The following is a 20132-nucleotide window of genomic DNA, read 5'->3' as shown; positions in this document are numbered from 1 at the left end:
TCTTCTATGAAAATTTATTTTAGCCTGGTCCAAGATCTGTTTATGGTTCTGCCTACTCCATTGTCAAGCCAGGCAGAAGTTGCCAAAGAGCAGTAACAGATTGTCACAAAGGCTATGATTTATTTGATTTCCCCACTGTGTTGAGAACGTGTTTTTTTTTTATGTCAACAAAAAAATGAATTTAAACAATCAATAAAAGCAGGTATTTGATCCATTATTTTATGTAATACTGTAGATAGTGTTGTAAAGTAACTTTCTGACAGCACCCTTTTTTGATAGCAACAAAACCTGTCATCCATATTGGCCAATTGTAGAAGTGCTCAGAAAGTGACTTTTTAGACCTGAATGCGAAAACATTAAATAGATAAAAGGTGAATGTTATTATTAAAAGGTGAATTTATTAAATAGATAAAAGTTGACATATTTTTTTATACCCCACCATACCATGAGGCATCCATGTCTTCATCACTGGAAACGACAAATGGTTGAGACTGATATCATTTAAAAGCTTACAAACAGGGCTGTCAGCCTATTCAATAATTTCTTGTCATTTTCTAACCGTATATGTCAATTATCTAAAAACGTGTAAACTCAGATTTTTTATTCATATTCAGATAGATTATGTAAAATAGGGTCTAAACTACAACCTGAGGTTCTTGTGTTGTGCCCACCATCGGTTGAGACACAACATGCTCTTGAATACAGGGTGGGTGTCATGCTTTGGCTGATAAATATACTAAAATGGGAATAAAATTACATTTTCAACTTCTCAAATGGTGCAAAAAGATAGTCGAAAGTCCACACATCAGAGAATTAAAATTGTATTTGTCACATGCGCCGAATGTGCGGGAGAACCGGTTAGTCGAGGTAATATGTACATGTAGGTAGAGTTATTAAAGTAGATAGTAACAGAGAGTAGCAGCAGTGTAAAAAGGGGGGGGGGGGGGGGCAATGCAACCATTTGATTAGATGTTCAGGAGTCTTTTTGGCCTATGACTAGGGTGGCTGGAGTCTTTGACAATTTTTAGGGCCTTCCTCTGACACTGCCTGGTATAGAGGTCCTGGATGGCAGGAAGCTTTTCCCCAGTGATGTACTGGGCCGTACACACTACCCTCTGTAGTGCCTTACAGTCGGAGGCCGAGCAGTTGCCAGACCAGGCAGTGATGCTCTTGATGGTGCAGCTGTAGAACCTTGAGGATCTGAGGATCCATGCCAAATCTTTTCAGACTCCTGAGGGGGAATAGGTTTTGTCGTGCCCTCTTCACGACTGTATTGTTGTGCTTGGACCACGTTAGTTTGTTGGTGATGTGGACACCAAGGAACTTGAAGCTCTCAACCTGCTCCATAAATGAGAATGGTGGCGTGCTTGGTTCTCCTTTTTCTTGTAGTCCACAATCATCTCCTTTGTCTTGAATGGGAATATGTTTTTTAAATGATACTGTCAATCTTCCATAGGAAGCCTATTGAAATCATAGAACATATAATATATATAATATAATACAAATGTAAGTTTACATTCAACAGGTGGACCAGTGACTATCTTTGTAGTAGTAATTAGAAGTAAAAATGTCAATTCAATTAAAATGTCAATGGTGTACCAGCTAAATTGCAGTTGTCTGAAGGGATATGTCCATTCTATGAATAATATTTCTATGATTGAAATGACACCCACCCTGTATTCAAGAGCATGTTGTGTCTCAACGGATGGCGAGCGCAACACAAGAACCTCAAACGTTTTGAGTTTGAATGCAGAGTCTGATTTTTTTCCCCCATAAATTGTAGTTTAGACCCTATTTTACATGATCTATATTTTCCGGTGATGAAGACATGGATGTTTCATGGTATGGTGACATACATGCATGAACATTTTTGTTGAAATCAAAAGGGATGCTGTCAAAAAGTTACTGAATTAAAATGGATTTACCCCAAGAAAAATACTTTGAAGCACTACTGTTTTTTGCAGTGGGCTAAATCAGGGTCACAGAGTGTTCTTGGTAGTCTTAAACAAATCTACTTTGAAACCAAAGCATACACCTCACACACATTGGTTATGGTCTTTAAAAAGAAAAAGACACCTGCACCATGTCAGATCTGGTTTAAATGTATTCAATTTTGAGTTTGCATCCCAATATTACACTTTATATACATCACAGAAGAGTGAAAAATAACAAAACCATTTGACATGGAAACATCAGGTTTTCAGCAGTTTTTTTATTTTTATAATGTTGATCACTTTACCATTTCAAAATGTTAACACTTTTACTCCACTACATTCCTAAAGAAAATATGTACTTTTTACTCCCATACATTTTCCCTGACACCCAAAAGTACATTTCGGATGCGGAACAGGAAAGGAACGATTGGAGCAATTACAGAGCGATTTCAATGACAACAGAAACTATATTTGAATTCAACATTTTTAAAATTTGCATTAAGATACTGAATTCAAATGCAATATTTTTACATTTGTAATGCACACATTTAATCATAGAATTAATCAATTTAACTTGTATTTCATGATATGAAAAAGTAATTGAATGAATATTGCATTCAGATTTAAAATTATATTACAACTCAATTGAATATTCAAATTCAATATTTATATATTCTGTTTCAATGTGGTGGATATTGCATTCATTGTCTGCATATCACATTTGCAAACTATCAAATTTACCATAGCTTCACATATTCAACATGTCAAATGCATTTAGAATCAGTTTTAAAATTCAGTTCTTTCACATTTACTTGAGTCATTTTCTATTAAGGTATCTTTACTTTTATTCAAGTATGACAGTACAGACAAAGAGAAGGTGACAGAACCACTATCATCCCTGTGGCAAGGAACTATAGGCTAGTAAGGCTACAGATGAGTCAGGCACAACATTGACAGATGTGGGTGGCATGTGATTTCCCACACATATTTATAGGTCAGTGTCAGTGGGTTCCACAGGTACAAAAACATGACAGGGAGTTTTCTTCATGGTTTCATAAACCAGCTGGCAGCCACAGTGACTAAATCTGACTTTACATACATAGGGCATGGAAATAGCCAGTGTCATGCCCTGATCTGTTTCACCGGTCCTTGTGCTGGTCTCCACCCCCCCCAGGTGTCGCCCATCTTCCCCATTATCCCCTGGGTACTTATACCTGTGTTCTCTGTTTGTCAAGTGAACCAGCGTTTTGTTTCTCAGCTCCTGCTTTTCCCCAGTCTCTTTTCTCACCCTCCTGGTTTTGACTGGCCTGTCCTGACTCTGAGCCCGTCTGCCTGCCCCTTACCCTGAGCCTGCCTGCCGTCCTGTACCTTGGCTCCCACTCTGGATTATCGACCCGTGCCTGCCTTGACCTGTCATTAAACATGGTTACTTCACACAGTCTGCACTTAGGTCTTACCTTGATTCCTGATACATAGGGTATGCAAATAGCCATAGGGTATGGAAATGCAGATGCGTGAAGTTGAACACTGTTGATTTCATAAACAGGACTGAAAGTAACTTTTAGAAAGTGGAGAGAGCGAAAGTGAGAGCGAGAGAAGGAGAGAGCGTTTGTTGGTAGATTTCTATGTAACTTTCCTGCTCTTGGTTTCTTGCACCATGGGGCATCCCCAATCAACCTGTGCTTTTCTTGACATGCCACAGACGGTTTAGGTGCTTACCCAATGCAGGCAAAGTTCTCAGACAAGGCCTTCAATCATGTTAGCCTTTAAGTCTTTTCCCCATCTTCCTGAAATGCAGAAGTTCAGGCACTGCTGTTGTTGAAAGCAGAAACCTTCTGGCATCAATCTAAATCATGTTCTGTTCAGTTTCTATTCTGTTTTAGATCATTGATCAGTTTCTGTCCAGTTTTAGATCATTGATCAGTTTCTGTCTAGTTTTAGATCATTGATGTCAATCTGTACAGCATCGTAGAATGTGTTCGGCTCAATATTGGTATATACACCAGCGGTCACCATTCCTGGTCAGGGAGAACTAAAGGGTGTTTCTGCCCAGCACTACCATCTGATTAGTGTTTCACTAGTGAACTGCTCATCAATATAACTAGCGAACTGCTCAACAACAATCAGCTGTGTTAGAGGTGGGCTGGAAGAACCATCGTTTGACAGTAATTACATTTTATGCAGGGGAGTTTGACTGCCTATTCTTGGGCTTAACAAGATATGTTTTCATATACTGTAAATGGCATTGATATTTGAGAAACTATACTGAAATGAAGAGGAACACACTGGGAATAGAATCTCAGCCGTACTGTGACTATATTAACTTATTGAAACAAGTCCTACTGAGACTGAAAGATGTCCTGCTGAGATTGAGGCTGTCCTATTATGGACATCGTACAGGTGAGAGAAAGGTAAGAATCTAAAGTCATTCTGACAGAGACAGGAAGTAAATTCTTACTCTGTACTTTCTGTCGGTCAACAAGTTGTTTCATGCCAAAGTGCATCTGGGAAGTCAAGTGTCTTCATGTTGGTGCGTCACAAGTCTTTGAAAGTGCGTAAATCAGAGAGGGGGAGGGAGAGAGACAAGGATTTCATCATGGTTTCAGGATATTTTCTGACATTCATATTAGCCCCGGGCATAGTTGAAACACAGAGTTACTTGAATGGTGACATTGTTAGCTACATGTTGACTTTGTCTAACTCAGCCATCGATTGTCTCCCGTCACTGGTAGCAACCCCTGGTACGTCAATCATTTCTAACCAGGGCCCTTATTCATAAAGCTTCTCAGAGTAGAAGTGCTGATAGGATCAGGTTCCCTCTCTATGTAATCTTATTCATTATCTGAAAGGCGAAACTGATCCTAGATCAGCACTCCTGCTCTGCTTTATGAATACGAGTCCAGAGCTACAGCATAGGATTCAAATGGTTACATAAGCAAAAGGACACCACTGTTGTTTGACCTTTCCTTGAGGCTACAAGTAAAAACCCACATCACCTGATGTCAAATATATTGACTGGACATTGTGCTTTGTTACTGATGACAGTGCAGATGAAAGTCTCGCTATTTTACATCAATCAATGGCGTTGACATAATGTTGAGAAACTATTAACTCAAAGAATTCTCTATTTCAATGCCCTCTTATATAGGAAAAGGTTTATTACCAATGTAGTGTATACTGTAGGTGTTTTTATAGGACCAGACATGGGAGTCTGGTCTCAAATGTTATTGTATTTAAGCCATAGAAATGACATGTACAATGTATCCAATGCACCCCAAATCCCTAGTCTACCCCTTCATATACCCATATTTTCTTGATTTCGAACTGCAGGTCAAAGAAATAACCTTACAAGAAATAAAAGGACAGGTGAAAGCAAATTTCACAGTTTCTGCTTTCAGTCACCCTGTGTATTATTACATTAGAGCTAATGAAGAAGAGAACTGTGGATGACCACTCTAGTTGTGAACGACAGTGTGCTCTGAGCCTCTGCTCTGTCAGCAGCATCATGGGAATTTCCCCTGCATTGTAAGTGTAACTACGTGGGAGGCTACTCCCCCGGTAAACTAGCCCTGGATTATTTTCTAAATTGATGAATGGTATTTAGATAGAGGTCAGCGGAGGCTGCTGAGGGGAGGACTGCTCATAATAATGGCTGGAATGGAGTCAATGGTGTTTCATACCATTCCATTGACTCCATTCCAGACATTATTATGAGCCATCCTCCACTCAGCAGCCTCCACTGATGGAGTTAGGCAAAAAGAGTGGAACAATGCAGTTCAGTGAACCATGACAGTTAAGTCATCCCTCACAAAAAGAGAAATGCGTGAAATTGAAATATTTGCCTGGAAATAGGCCCTTCTTCGAAAACTTGATAACTGTGTGCCATGTCACTGCAAGTTTAAATGAGCGATGGAAAATGCTGAGACATCTACGCCTGGGTCATTAGTGCTATTCTAAACATTCTGAGACTTTGGAATAGACTTGGAGTAGCTGTTCTTTTTTTTCTGTTTATTTGTTTTTACTATTACACATGGGACATGAGAGGAGAGTTCTTCATTTGAATTAGTTCCACGTTTCTGAGTTAGATCAAAGTTAGAGTGGGCAATACGCTAATAATAAACTCTCAAAAGGAAACCTATTTCGATGCATAGCATGATCTTGATGGAAGACTCCAACACATAGCAGGCAGCCTGTAATAGATTGTGGCGATGGATGAGCAAATGTAATCTAATAACCACAAAATGGAAGAGCAGTAGTGATAAGTGCATAAACATAAAAGTGAATGAATAATTTAGATTCTTACCTCAGTGCTACGCCTTGTTTAAATGACAAAGCGCTGAAAGAAACATACACACACACATATATATAAATAAAACAGTTCAATGAGACATATGCTATTTTAGATATTAGAAAATATATATTTATCTGGTGGTCCAAGTCCATTTGTTCTATAGTGAGGTTAGATTATGTACCAAAACCACAAACCTTTCTCTTGAGGGAGATGGACAAATCTGTCCATGTTTTTACAAGCCGTTTGGGTCCGAAACGCCTTCACCACTTTATTATCCAATAAGGCACTGTCACTATTTTCATTGAGGACCACAGTGCAAACATGCAAATATTCTTTGCATCTCTAAGCACATTAACCCTTTGGGCAGCTAGCTATACCATGTCCTTGTTATACAATTTAAAACACATCAAATGTAATATGTACATTGTATGCATGCAATAATTAATTAAACAGCAATGTGATGTATTAATAATAGTATGTATCTCAATTCTTAGATTCTCAGCTTTGCTTCGATTCCTGCTATTCCATCACAGTATGGAATCATTGATGACTCCTTTGCTGACCGTAAAGAATGAATCTGTTGAGGGTGTTGTGTGTCTCTAGTGGATCCAAGTGACGCTCCATCTCCTGCAGCAGGATACACTGGTTGCAGTTCAGCCACTCTCCACTCCACACTAGAGTTTGCAGCTCAGGCCTGCCTGTGTCAAACCAACAGGGAATTAATTATTCAATGGGCTAACATAATTTTGCTCAAGTTTTGTTCACACATACAGTGAGCTCCAAAAGTATTGGGACAGTGGAATTTTTTGTTGTTGTTTTGGCTCTGTATGAAGTGCAGACTGCCAGCTTTAATTTGAGGGCATTTTGATTCATATCGGGTTAACCGTTTAGAAAGTACAGCACTTTTTGAGTGAGTGAGGAAGTTTGTTAAGCCTCTATCATACACCCCCCAAAAACGCTAACCTCTCCTGACATTGTAATGGTGAGAGGTTATCATGTTTTGGGGGTATGATATTTGCGTGTCTAACTTTGGGACCAAATACTAAACTTTTGCACTACTTCAATACACATAAGTGAATTTGTCCCAATACTTTTGGTCCCCTAAAATGGGGGAACGATGTACAAAATGTGCTGTAATTTCTAAACGGTTCACACGATATGGATCAAAATACCCTCAAATTAAAGCTGACAGTCTGCACTCACTTTAACTTCAGTCATTGTATCATTTAAAATCCAAAGTGCTGGAGTACAGAGACAAAACAACTAAACAACTGTCACTGTCCCAATGCTTTTTCTATGGGCCGAGATACTCATTGGCCCATTCAAAGTCTGAGATAAGAAAAGAAAACTCAAATTAAAAGTTACACCTAAGTTAGTGGGAGTGGTTGTGAGTTACCCTGTGATGTCAAATAATCTTTTCCAGACTGAATAGTATAGGTCCAGTTTTTCATAACGCAACGACCACCCCTAAAATGGAAAGATATGTGCATTATCACACAGACAGCTTCTACTGTAATTTTGTAAACAACACTGACGTTCTCCTATACTTTGAAAATGTTAGTCAGGGTAGAATACTCCACAAGCATTGCAACGCCATATACGGTGTAATTAAGCCTGTTGAACTGTGTACAACTGGGTCAAATCTGGGTCAGAAACAGACCAAGGACGTGTTCCAAATAATCCCTCTCTTCTACCGTTTCTCATTACTGTTAAAAGAAACTCCCTTTAGCCCATGCATATCCAAATCCAATGCTTTTATATTCCTGGGGAGTAGTGAACAAGTGCACACTTCAGGAAGGAGAGATTATTGGGACATTCCCCAAGTGGGCTTCTCTGCCAGTATGATTGTGTGTCAGCTATCCCTGGTCTCTTACACGCGCATGGCTCCGGTCAACAGTAGTGCCTTTTCAGAGGTCTCATTCAGGTGAAACACAGTGCTGTCCATCTGTCTGAACATCTGCACATCCGACTCCTTCACACCAGCCGCTGCAATGAAGTACCATTTGCCAAGATACTGTGAGTGAGAGAGCGAGAGAGAGAGAGAGAGAGAAAGGAAGGAAGAAAAGAGAGAAGGGCAGAATTATAGGAAAGAAAACATCTATTTTAAGACATTACTGACAAAAAAATGACCACCAGAGTGAGAAAACAGTGGGTGGGGAAAGTGTACGATGACAAGGGAAAGGCCAAGGCGATAAATGTGAAACAATTCAAAAACTACATCTGAAACTGAGAAACTATTTGTTGAGGTGCTGTCCATATCCAGCCATTACAGAAAAAATAAATTAATTGTGAAATCATGTGGATTTTCTGTAAACCATATACTGTATGCTTGTAAGACTCCAATTACAACACTTTCAAGTCAAACCACATATGGTGGGAAGTCTGTACAGCAAACTGCATTTTGTATGATGTTTGCAGGGCTCACTTGTAAAAGTGACTCATTGTCTGTTTTTACTCAAAGTTGACTCCTTGTACAGTGGGGCAAAAAAAGTATTTAGTCAGCCACCAATTGTGCAAGTTCTCCCACTTAAAAAGATGAGAGGCTTGTAATTTTCATCATAGGTACACTTCAACTATGACAGACAAAATGAGAAAAAAAAACGAGAAAAAAAATCCAGAAAATCACATTGTAGGATTTTTAATGAATTTATTTGCAAATTATGGTGGAAAATAAGTATTTGGTCAATAACCAAAGTTTCTCAATACTTTGTTATATACCCTTCGTTGGCAATGACAGAGGTCAAACGTTTTCTGTAAGTCTTCACAAGGTTTTCACACACTGTTGCTGGTATTTTGGCCCATTCCTCCATGCAGATCTCCTCTAGAGCAGTGATGTTTTTGGGCTGTTGCTGGGCAACACGGACTTTCAACTCCCTCCAAAGATTTTCTATGGGGTTGAGATCTGGAGACTGGCTAGGCCACTCCAGGACCTTGAAATGCTTCTTACGAAGCCACTGCTTCGTTGCCCGGGCGGTGTGTTTGGGATCATTGTCATGCTGAAAGACCCAGCCACGTTTCATCTTCAATGCCCTTGCTGATGGAAGGAGGTTTTCACTCAAATCTCACGATACATGGCCCCATTCATTCTTTCCTTTACACGGATCAGTCGTCCTGGTCCCTTTGCAGAAAAACAGCCCCAAAGCATGATGTTTCCACCCCCATGCTTCACAGTAGATATGGTGTTCTTTGGATGCAACTCAGCATTCTTTGTCCTCCAAACACGACGAGTTGAGTTTTTACCAAATAGTTATATTTTGGTTTCATCTGACCATATGACATTCTCCCAATCTTCTTCTGGATCATCCAAATGCTCTCTAGCAAACTTCAGACGGGCCTGGACATGTACTGGCTTAAGCAGGGGGACACGTCTGGCACTGCAGGATTTGAGTCCCTGACGGCGTAGTGCGTTACTGATGGTAGGCTTTGTTACTTTGGTCCCAGCTCTCTGCAGGTCATTCACTAGGTCCCCCCATGTGGTTCTGGGATTTTTGCTCACCGTTCTCGTGATCATTTTGACCCCACGGGGTGAGATCTTGCGTGGAGCCCCAGATCGAGGGAGATTATCAGTGGTCTTGTATGTCTTCCATTTCCTAATAATTGCTCCCACAGTTGATTCCTTCAAACCAAGCTGCTTACCTATTGCAGATTTAGTCTTCCCAGCCCGGTGCAGGTCTACAATTTTGTTTCTGGTGTCCTTTGACAGCTCTTTGGTCTTGGCCATAGTGGAGTTTGGAGTGTGACTGTTTAAGGTTGTGGACAGGTGTCTTTTATACTGATAACAAGTTCAAACAGGTTCCATTAATACAGGTAACGAGTGGAGGACAGAGGAGCATCTTAAAGAAGAAGTTACAGGTCTGTGAGAGCCAGAAATCTTGCTTGTTTGTAGGTGACCAAATACTTATTTTCCACCATAATTTGCAAATAAATTCATAAAAAAATCCTACAATGTGATTTTCTGGATTTACAGGCCTCTCATCTTTTTAAGTGGGAGAACTTGCACAATTGGTGGCTGACTAAATACTTTTTTTGCCCCACTGTATGTGTGTGTAACCCAATGACTCCCTTTAAAGATTAAGGTTAAATATAATAAAACTTAATTAGCGGTCACATATTTTTTGTAAATAAATTAAAGACCAAAATAATATTTTGAGAGTCATCATGAAGGGCTCATGAGGTTTTGATATATCATCGCTTGTGCATAGTAACCTAATTAATAGGTCAATAGTACTAAAAACAGATATTGCATCTGCATCTCTCTCTTACCTGTCGGGTATTGAGACTGCTTGTAGATAGGAAGACTGGTTGGGAGCAGGGGGTGAAGAGCTGACCCAACTACCCATTCACAAAGAGCAAGAATGAATACACTTCCTTGGCCTCTAACATACCTGAACTACTTCAAATCAACTTGTGGCCTAAAAGAAACCTGGTAATTGAGTGCTTTTTCTAGGCTTGATCTTTCTGTGTCCGGACTGAGCTTTAAACGTTTTAGGATTGTGGTAATCATAAACCACTTTTTTGTTAGCACAACTTTCCACCATCCCACATAGTCCAAAGGCCCACATACCAAAACGGTTTTGTACCTTGGTTTATGAAGCGGGACCGAATAATGTCAATATTATTACCTATAAGTATTTTTGGGTGGGTGGCCTTTAAAGTAAGAAGTGTTTAAGCTTTTACCCAATTTTAGGAAATAGGCCTGCTTCTACACCTATTCTCCTCACCCTCCATCATCCCCCATGTTGGTGGATGGGTTTCAATATGACTGTCATTTCTGCAGTCTACACTGGTAATGCACACCCCACAGGTTCTTGTTTTGTAAGACAGTATCACAGCGCTAGAGTAACTACCAAGCAGTGTCAATGTAATGAATTATCCTTGTTGTAAGCATTAGGGCCAGGAGTTTTCCTGAATATGTGAGCCTGAACAGGAAAAACCCCTGGCACAATACCACACGCAAACTCAACTTTTTGAGTGTTTCATAGGTAGACCTTCATAGGATGTCCTTGTTTTCTGATTTGTGAATGACAATATTGTGCATATTCATTTGACTCGTGTTAACGTTTTGAGGAGAACAAAGAGAACACTGCTTCCAATTGGTGTAGTCGGATCAACTTTTCAGGGGTTGTTTGTCTCTTAATGGAATATGCCTGACATTATTTAATTCTCTCTCTCTATACATACCAGCAACGTCACACCGATAAAGTTCCAAATTTAATGCTGAAAAGCACATCTGATCATTAGGCACAAACTGGTTGAATCAACATTGTTTCAACGTAACTTGTCAATGTAATCGTGACGTGGAACCTATGTGGAAAATACATTAGATATGAAAAAAAGTAATCAAGCTTAAACGGTTGTTTTGAGGGTGAAATTTCAACCACCGGATGATGTTATCATGGTCACTGTAGTGTTATGCTTTATGAGAAGAATCTTGAGGTGAATATCCCTTTGGTTGACTTTAATGAAACAATAAGTAACGTAACACAGGAGACTTTCTTCAATCACCTTGCCCAATCACGACTTGCCCAATCACCTTTAATATGACGTCATGAGCATACCTGTGCCATGCACTATAATAAAATAGTTCCAATACAACACATCACCCTTTCAAGACATATGTTTCTAAAATGTCAACACAACACAATGTTTATAGTTCATCACTCTGTAATTAACTTGCTTCAACATATGAATTCATAAACAAACTTTTCTGTCTTTAAAGTTCAACAACTCATGAAACATCAACTCATTTTCTGTCTTTAACATTCCATAAAAACAGTTGTTGTTTCTTCAACACTAACTATATATTACCCTACGGTGAGCTGGGTGGACTGCCAGTCACATTCATAGCTGCAGTGGGGTTCTTCTGTCACATTATGCAGGCTGTGCGTTATGCTCTCCATATCTGTCTGGTGGTAAGTCCTGTGTACTGGAGTCTTTGGTTCTGTGACAGGAGGTGGGCATCTGGAATAGGTAAGTGCAACTCCGTGTCACACTCTGGGTGTTCCTCTCCACCCTTTTGACAAGTCTCTGAAGCACTGCGGAGTGGTTTCAGGTGGCGTGGATTCCTGCGCAGCACTCCCGTATCTGTCGGGACCATGTATGACCTGGGTGTGTCACACTGTTGGAAGCACTGAAGCAGTCGAATTGACAATTGTTTAATATTCCAACAGGGGCAGGCAAAAGACAGGTCAAGGCAGGCAGGGGCCAGTAAACCAGAGGTGGGGCAACGGTACTGGACAGCAGGCAGGCACAGGGTAGGCAGAGGTCAACAATGCAGAGGTGGGACAAAGGTACAGGTCGGCAGGCAGGCTCAGGGGCAGGCAGAGTGGTCAGACAGGCTGGCTCAGAGTCAAGACAGGCAAGGGTCAAAACCAGGAGGGCGAGAAAAAGAGACTGGGAAAAGCAGGAGCTGACAACAAAACACACTGATTGACTTGACAAACAAGACAAACTGGCAACAGACAAACAGAGAACACAGGTATAAATACACAGGGGATAATGGGGAAGATGGGCGACACCTGGAGGGGGAGTGGAGACAAGCACAAAGACAGGTGAAACAGATCAGGGTGTGACAGTGCTGGAGTTCTGGAAGGGTTCTGACTTTATACCTGTTGTTGTAGACACGCATGAAGCTCTGCTTTGCTCTATAGGTCGACACGTCTCACCTGCTGGAGGTCTGGCCACGCTGGTTGTAGGTTAACCTCCAGGGTGGGGACTGTGGTGCGGAGCTGTGCTGGGCTGTGGTGTTGCTCTGTAGGTCATGAGCGCTAGGAATGGGTCAGCCTGTTTCAGGATCCCTTTGGCTGTCTGCACTGCTCTCTCTGCTTCACCATTTGCTTGGGCTTGGTGGTTGGTGGTAATGTGTCTGAAATCCTAGTCCTCAGAGAATTGCGTGAAAGCTCTAGCTGAGAACTGTGGAGCAATGTCTGTAATTATAATATTTGGGCATCCTAAACAGGCGAAGATGTTCTTCAGTTTAGCTCTTGTAGTTTCTCCTGACACGTCTTTGAGGTAAGATATTTCTAGATACATCTAGAAAAATACTCCACAACTACCAAGTAGTTTTGCTTGTTGAGCTCACATATGTCAGCTGCTACTCTTTCCCATGGGCGACGGGAGTGGAGTGGTGATCAGAGGCTCCCTCCTCTGAGTAGGTTTGAACTCGTGGCAGTCTTTGCATGTACTGACTATTTCCTGACCATTTCCAGTTTTTACTTATTCAAGGCCACCACACACTACCTCTAGCTCGCTCCCGGCACTTCACAATGCCCTGATGGCTGTTGAGTATGTGCTTTAACATTTCAGTTCCCATATTTTGTGGTACTACTATTCTATCTCCATACAACATTAGTCCTTGTGTCATTGAGAGGTTCTGTCGGGGGGTGTAGTAGGCTTGCACCTTGTCTGGCACTTTGGCTGCATACTTAGGCCATCCTGTTGTCACATAGTGTTTCACCATCTGCAGCTCTGCATCTTGTTGCTTCTTGACGACGTCCAGCTTGTTGGTTGAGATAGACCATGCTGTATGAACTGCATCCTTATGAACTGCATCCTTATAGGCCTCGATTTCACTGGTCAGCCCTGCGATATCTTGTGTAACGGCTGACTGGGGATGTCTGGAAAGGGTGTATGCTGTTACTTTAACTTTAAATGTCTTATGTAGGTTAATCATAATAGGTGTTTATGTTCACGATAGCATGCATAAAATAGCATTCACAATTGCAGTAATAATCAGCGTAACATCTCAAACGGAATTGATCACTTGCCCCATGTCTTTTTTAATGTAATCTAAACTGCAATCCCAGGTCATTTGGTTCTGCTATTAGATGAAACACAGTGATAACACAATCTGTTGTATAAATAAACAACATTTCTGACATTGTATTCCCATTTGAACTTTGCTGTGCTTTTAAAACCTGCTAGATGGTTAGGGGACCTGCATGGTTCTGGTACCGACCGACCTTTTCGCTTATAAATCGATCTGTGGATACCGTAGATCGAAAATGGCTTCCACTGAGCAACAGCCCTGGTTCACACCAACACATTAGTATTACTGAGCCTCTGCTCATCAACTCCTGGCTGAACACCACATCACAGCAACTGAGCCACGGACAAAGCACATGCCTGCAATCATTACATGCAACCAACATCCTAGCGCAGCAGGAGAAAATGATTTCATCACAGTAACGCATTCAGAGATTGAATTATTTTACATCAATGGCTATAAATCGAAGGCTTTAAACAAAAAAAAACTATTTTCGGTCATATATGGAGAATATTAATATGTTATGAAAGGTAAGTTCCTAACGAGTTCAGGAAGCCGAGCTAAAGCTCTGTGAGACGTTCACAGTGATTGGGGCAGATGTTTTGATCAAGAGAGACCTTCAGAAAACATGCCCATTTTCTCTAACACTAAACATACAAATATGCATTTCACAGTTAAAAGGAAGGTGAAATCTTAGTAATTTTATAATTTGATTATGCTATATTTATAAAGCATATAAGTCATTTCAAGCTATATTCATGCAGTTTTGTTGAGTAAGAAATACATCAAAAAATATTTTATTTTTATCATATTTGTACTGTGTACTTGAGCTTGTGTTCTCAAAAGTGACGACACCTCAACAACGTATGATATTTTTTTACCAGAAAGGTGGAATTTTAACCTTTTTTTTGATTATACAGTATTACTAGTTATTGTTTATGGCCCAGTCATGATGAATAATTACTTTTGGGGGTTAAGTCATGGGTGACAACTAAACCAATAATCTGACATTGTTTTCAAAATGGAATTAGGCTGTGCTCTTCAAATGGTTGAAAGCATAGTGATAACATATTGGAAATTCAACTAACCTTTGGCTGTCTTTTTGAGTGAGTGAATATAGGTCGTAATCTCATTGATCAACATCTCAACCAAATATTACCCAAGTTGAATTTTATTTTATTTATCCGTTATTTTACTAGGTAAGTTGTGTGATGGTTTGAGGGCCAGATTGGGAATTTAGCCAGGACGCCAGGGTTAACATCCCTAATCTTACGATAAGTGCCATGGGATCTTTAATGACCTCAGAGAGCCAGAACAACCGTTTAACATCCCATCCGAAAGACAGCACCCTACACAGGGCAGTGTCCCCAATCTCTGCCCTGGGGCATTGGGATATTTTTTAGAGTGTGCCTCCTACTGGCCTCCCAACACCAGCAGCATCTGGTCTCCCATCCAGGGACCGACTAGGACCAACCCTGCTTAGCTTCAGAAGCAAGCCAGCAAGGTGGTATGCTGCTGGCTATACCACGTGGTGTGCCCAGTGGGTAGGCTAAATGTGGTGTGCCCAGTGGGTAGGCTAAATGCTTAAATAATGATGCCCATACCATCATACGATGACAAAATCATACAAAAGTATTCACTGAAAGCCATGAGGTCATCTTTTTCCATGTTAGAAGAGGAAAATGACACATCTTGTAAAATTATACAACAATATCACTAGAGGCTGCTGAGGGGAGGACGGCTCATAATAATGGCTGGAATGTAGTGAATGGAATGGCATCAAACACATGGAAAACATGTGTTTGATGTGTCGATACCATTCCATTGATTCCATTCCAACCTTTACTATGAGCACGTCCACCCCAATTAAGGTGCCAAGGGCCGCCGGTGAACCATATATTATATTCTGTTGCTCATTGATTACGGTGTATTTAGAGGACACTGGTGCTTCATCAATCTATCTGGTGATGTGCAAAGCAGCCAAACGGCTTACAGCAATTACATGATGGATACTCAAGTTCTGATGGTGTGCAGTTGTATAATAGACTTACATCTGTGCATTACTGGCCTTGAAAGTCATGGAATAAGGGAATAGGAGAGTTATTCTATAGATCACATATAGACAAAGATATCTGACTGTTTGCTGCGTTTCTGTTCTGTGTTGACAGATGCTTCGCTGCAGCTGTGTGCTGCTCCAGATAAAACTGTCTGGACTAATTTCATGTTTATTAGCATGTGGCCGTTTTGTATTGATTCCAGGAAACTCCACAGACACACAGCATTACTCACTGTACTGTCAGGGTCCTCTCATCCTGCAGAACTCGGCCCTGGTAGATCAGCCTGTTTGTCCACTGAAGTGGCAATGTGCTCCTTGAACTCTTTCACTGTCAACTGAGAAAAAGACACCGGTGTGAGGATTAGGCCTATATCCAGTATATGTAAGGCTACTGTAAAAGCGCTCCGTTGGATATGAGAACCTACCTGTCCGCCTATAGTGTAACTTCGACTCTGGGAGTCCAAAGTTTTGACAGTCACCTCTATATCAGCACCTGGTTCCTCCATGGTTATGTTTACCCTGTGTGTCAAGTAACAGAGGCAATAGAATAGAGTATCAAATCAATGCTGTCATGGATAGCATTATGTAAGGGTTAATCAATGAGGGGCTAAGCGCTAGCAGAACTAATCTTCCACAGAGTTGGGCATAGAGTCCTGAGCTGCGAACTGACCAAATTCACATAGAAATGTGAGTTATAGATCTGTTGTTCTCATTGAAAGCAAGTGTATGTGGTAATAATAATTTACTATTGTTATATAAATATTCATACACATAGCTCATATAAACAAAGACATTCCGTCGTAAGAACACATACACCCAGCCATAAGACTGACCCCCTCTTCCTTATATAAACACACATCTCATCTCCCTCTAACTGGCCGGTCCCAAGAGCAAAGAACTTTTGCTGTGCACCAATGGGGCCCGCTCTGGCTAGAGCAAGGCCCGCCTCCAACCCTCGGACCAGTCAAGAAGACCGAAACGACAAGACTCCACCTACTTTATTCTATGTATAAAAATGTATGTAACCATTGTATAGGCCTCTTTTTCACCTGGCTCCTTGCCGAGTTATGTGAACTAGGTCCGTGCACGTAAAACTGCGGGACAAGATATCTCTGACTCATTAAAACTGTCTTTCGTTACAACTGAAATCCACTCTGTCCAGCGTCCGTGATTTGGTCTCAACTCTCCAGTATTTGAACACTAACACTATATTGCTGTAGTAGTTGCCTTGGCAACCAAACCAACAGAGTTACTAGTTAAGCTAACCAAGCCATCAGGCCGAAATTGCTAGTATGAAAATTCGAATTCAATAATGTTTTCAATTCGACATTTGCTATCAAAAATCAGCTCAAAAACGTAGAAAATGTAAGAACGAACTATAAGCCATTGAATTCTACCATGCTGATGTACCCGTGCATTATATAAAATGCTCTTGAAGCCAATCATAAACGAATATAAGACAATATCCTTGTTATAATGTGGCTAATATAACTTTAATTGGGTAGTTAGCTAGCTACTGCCTAAACAAAGATACTATGTGGTCTAACGTTAACGTTCATGGAAGCTGCCACAGCTATCTAGCGAAAATAGCTAGCTAGCTGAATGGCTAACATCCATGCCTTGAAGCAAACACGGTCAAACAACAACTTTTCATGTCAGCGTTCTCTTGATAGAAATCAATTTTAATTGTAGATGGAACTTATACAATAGTAATGGTCCAATCAATTTCACACGAATATTGACAAAATACGACAGTGAAACTTGTAGCTAGGTATCTCACAGCTACGTTAGCTTTTAGCTAACGTTACCATTAGCTGTATGAAGTTAGCGAACTATCTACCGACCACCTAGCTAGTTACTTACTTAATTACTTTATCGCTCCTATCTGTGAAGTTAAATCTTCCGATTTCACCAGTGTTTACCGATTATTCAGTGTGGCATTTAAAGCTAACTAGTTCCTCCTATGATGATAGCAACTGCGGTTCAAGTAACGTGACATACGATTAGCTACCAGAACAGCTGTGACGTTTCAAACATACAGTAACAAATGGGACGTGCTCATCAAGTCAGTTCAACTTGTTTAGTTTATATCTGCTAAATGGATCTGCTAGCCAGATAGATTATATCCCCAGTACAGTAACAGTAGTAGATGAAGGTAAAGTGTGGATGTTTTTGTTAAACCAGGCCTGTATGAAATTAGGGGAAACCAAGAGGTCCAAGACCTCATTAACAAAGTGAGACATGATTTCCTCTTTCTTTACAAGGCATCCCATCAAAGTGAACAGGGCTTCCAGTTCCAACAAAGGCCTGAGACCGCTGGGATTATCAATTCACAGCTATGTAGTGATTGAGAGAGGAAGAAGAGCCTGAGTGGGGCTTGGAACAGCAATTATATATTCATATTACTGGAAGTTGACAGTATAATAAAAGGGAAACAGAGGAAGAAGAGCCCGAGTGGGGCGTGAACCAGCAATCCTATGTTCATATTACTGGAAGGTGACAGTATAATAAAAGGGAAACAAAGTGCTCCTTTTTACCTTTGTTTGAGTCTTGTTTGTTGTTTGAGAAATGCAAGATACGTATGGGGTTGAAAAGCAGAAAGATGTGCCTGTCCTAAACAAAATACTATGCAAACAAAAATAGAATCTGTAATATTTTGTTTAACCTTTATTTAACTAGGCAAGTCAGTTAAGAACAAATTCTTATTTTCAATGACGGCCTAGGAACAGTGGGTTAACTGCCTGTTCAGGGGCAGAACGACAGATTTGTACCTTGTCAGCTCGGGGGTTTGAACTTGCAACCTTCCGGTCCAACGCTCTAACCACTAGGCTACCCTGCCGCCCCTGGATGACTACCAGGAACTAGTTTAGAGAACTGAAATTGGGACTTGAACAGTGGCTCCTACAGCACAGGTGGGCATCTAATAGACACTGCCACAAAAACCAGCTCTGTGCAGAACCATACATTTAAAAACATCCTTGTGCATCCAGAGATCAGAGCTGCAATAGGGCAGGCCACAAAAAGCCTGGGCCTCTGGGCAGAGGCAGTTCAACATACACAGGGGGTCAAAACCTGGGGTGTATTCATTAAACATGTTCTTTTTCGAAACGTTATACAACAAACGTTTATTCGAAACAAAAAACGAGTTTCTATTGGACAGATTCTGGTATGTCCCGTCCCGTTTCGTTTGCTTCCGTTGTGTTCTTCAACGGTAAACCGTTTCCGTTGCAAGACGTAATGAATACACCCCTACTGCTCAGGGAAATCGGAAAAGACATGAATGAAGTCACTTTGGACTTGGACTGAAATGCACCCTTCCATTTGTTTGTTTTCCTCTGGATTTGGAGAGTAGCCTAGCCAGGAGCCCAACCTGATGTAACGTTAATGGATTCCAGTCTACTTGGAGAGTGAACTGATCAGAACATAGATATAGCCTAAACATAAGGTGGATGTAATATGGTAAACTACCTTGGTGGGTCTGTGACTGGAACCCGCTCCTCCTGTCTTTCTTCCTCGGACTCTTCGGTGTCGTAATCTCTTCTCCTCCTCCTCGGTGGCAGTGGCGGATTTAGGGCGGCATCATGCCGGGGGCGGCATGGGACGCATGCAAAATCTTTAATATATATATATATATATATATATATATTCCGAATGGTGACATTTGCGTGATCGGTTTTCTATCGCTCATTTGCACGTAATGTCAACGATCTGTCCCCGTGTGGGATTGTTGGTCAATTAACCTTGTCGGAGTAGGCGACCTGATTCTAGTTTGTGAGCTACCCAGGCTACTGCGTGTTTTTTGTTAGCAATAGGGTAATAGTGTAATAATACTATTCTTTTTTATTCGTATTTATTTTATTTATATTTGTCACTTTTTAATCTAGCTTTAAATAGTTAGGAAGTTAATTAACTAAAGAGACATTTTGCAGAAAGCCACCTTTTCAGACTCATAACCCAGTTTACATTTACAAATAATTTGATGTTATTCAGAAAAGCAGGGGGGAAACACTTGAAAAGGAGTGCAGTGCATCTACTCAAAATGTTTCAGGTCTTCCTTGGCTTGTATCCTTTCACCTGCACCAAAGT

At 40.8% G+C, this 20132-nt stretch overlaps 1 protein-coding gene across 5 annotated transcripts; it reads right to left on the bottom strand.

Moving 5' to 3' along the window:
- Positions 1-2197: 2197 nt before the first annotated feature.
- LOC110488281 (uncharacterized) lies at positions 2198-19619 on the bottom strand. 5 transcript variants are annotated; one of them, XM_090198009.1, is made up of 8 exons: positions 19515-19619; positions 16472-16565; positions 16280-16381; positions 8100-8239; positions 7622-7692; positions 6789-6923; positions 6238-6270; positions 2198-6124 (listed from the first exon to the last, which is right to left on the bottom strand). In XM_090198009.1, the coding sequence occupies exons 4-7, from the start codon at positions 8180-8182 to the stop codon at positions 6245-6247; spliced, it is 315 nt and encodes a 104-aa protein (XP_090054135.1). In that variant the 5' UTR covers positions 8183-8239; positions 16280-16381; positions 16472-16565; positions 19515-19619; the 3' UTR covers positions 2198-6124; positions 6238-6244. The 5 variants fall into 5 exon arrangements, 4 of the variants coding, with proteins under 4 accessions (XP_090054135.1, XP_090054136.1, XP_090054133.1 ...); XM_090198010.1 differs by having other exon boundaries at positions 2198-4477; XM_090198007.1 differs by lacking the exon at positions 19515-19619 and adding an exon at positions 17910-18107.
- Positions 19620-20132: the final 513 nt, after the last annotated feature.

This window comes from Oncorhynchus mykiss, chromosome 2 (assembly GCF_057628025.1).
Source record: "Oncorhynchus mykiss isolate SJ-2025 chromosome 2, ASM5762802v1, whole genome shotgun sequence".
In the NCBI taxonomy this organism is placed as follows: Eukaryota; Metazoa; Chordata; class Actinopteri; order Salmoniformes; family Salmonidae; genus Oncorhynchus; species Oncorhynchus mykiss.
The sequence above is the reverse complement of the archived record's forward strand: the minus strand, read 5'-3'. Positions and strand labels throughout refer to the sequence as shown.

Bases quoted from the DNA above. Each gene is read 5' to 3' on its own strand.
- LOC110488281 (XM_090198009.1), bottom strand. From the start codon at position 8,182: ATGTTCAGACAGATGGACAGCACTGTGTTTCACCTGAATGAGACCTCT. The intron at 6,924-7,621 runs GTAACTCACAAC...GGTTTGACACAG, and splicing joins AGATTATTTGACATCACAGG to GCAGGCCTGAGCTGCAAACT. The intron at 6,271-6,788 runs GTCAGCAAAGGA...TGTTTCTTTCAG, and splicing joins CAACAGATTCATTCTTTACG to CGCTTTGTCATTTAAACAAG.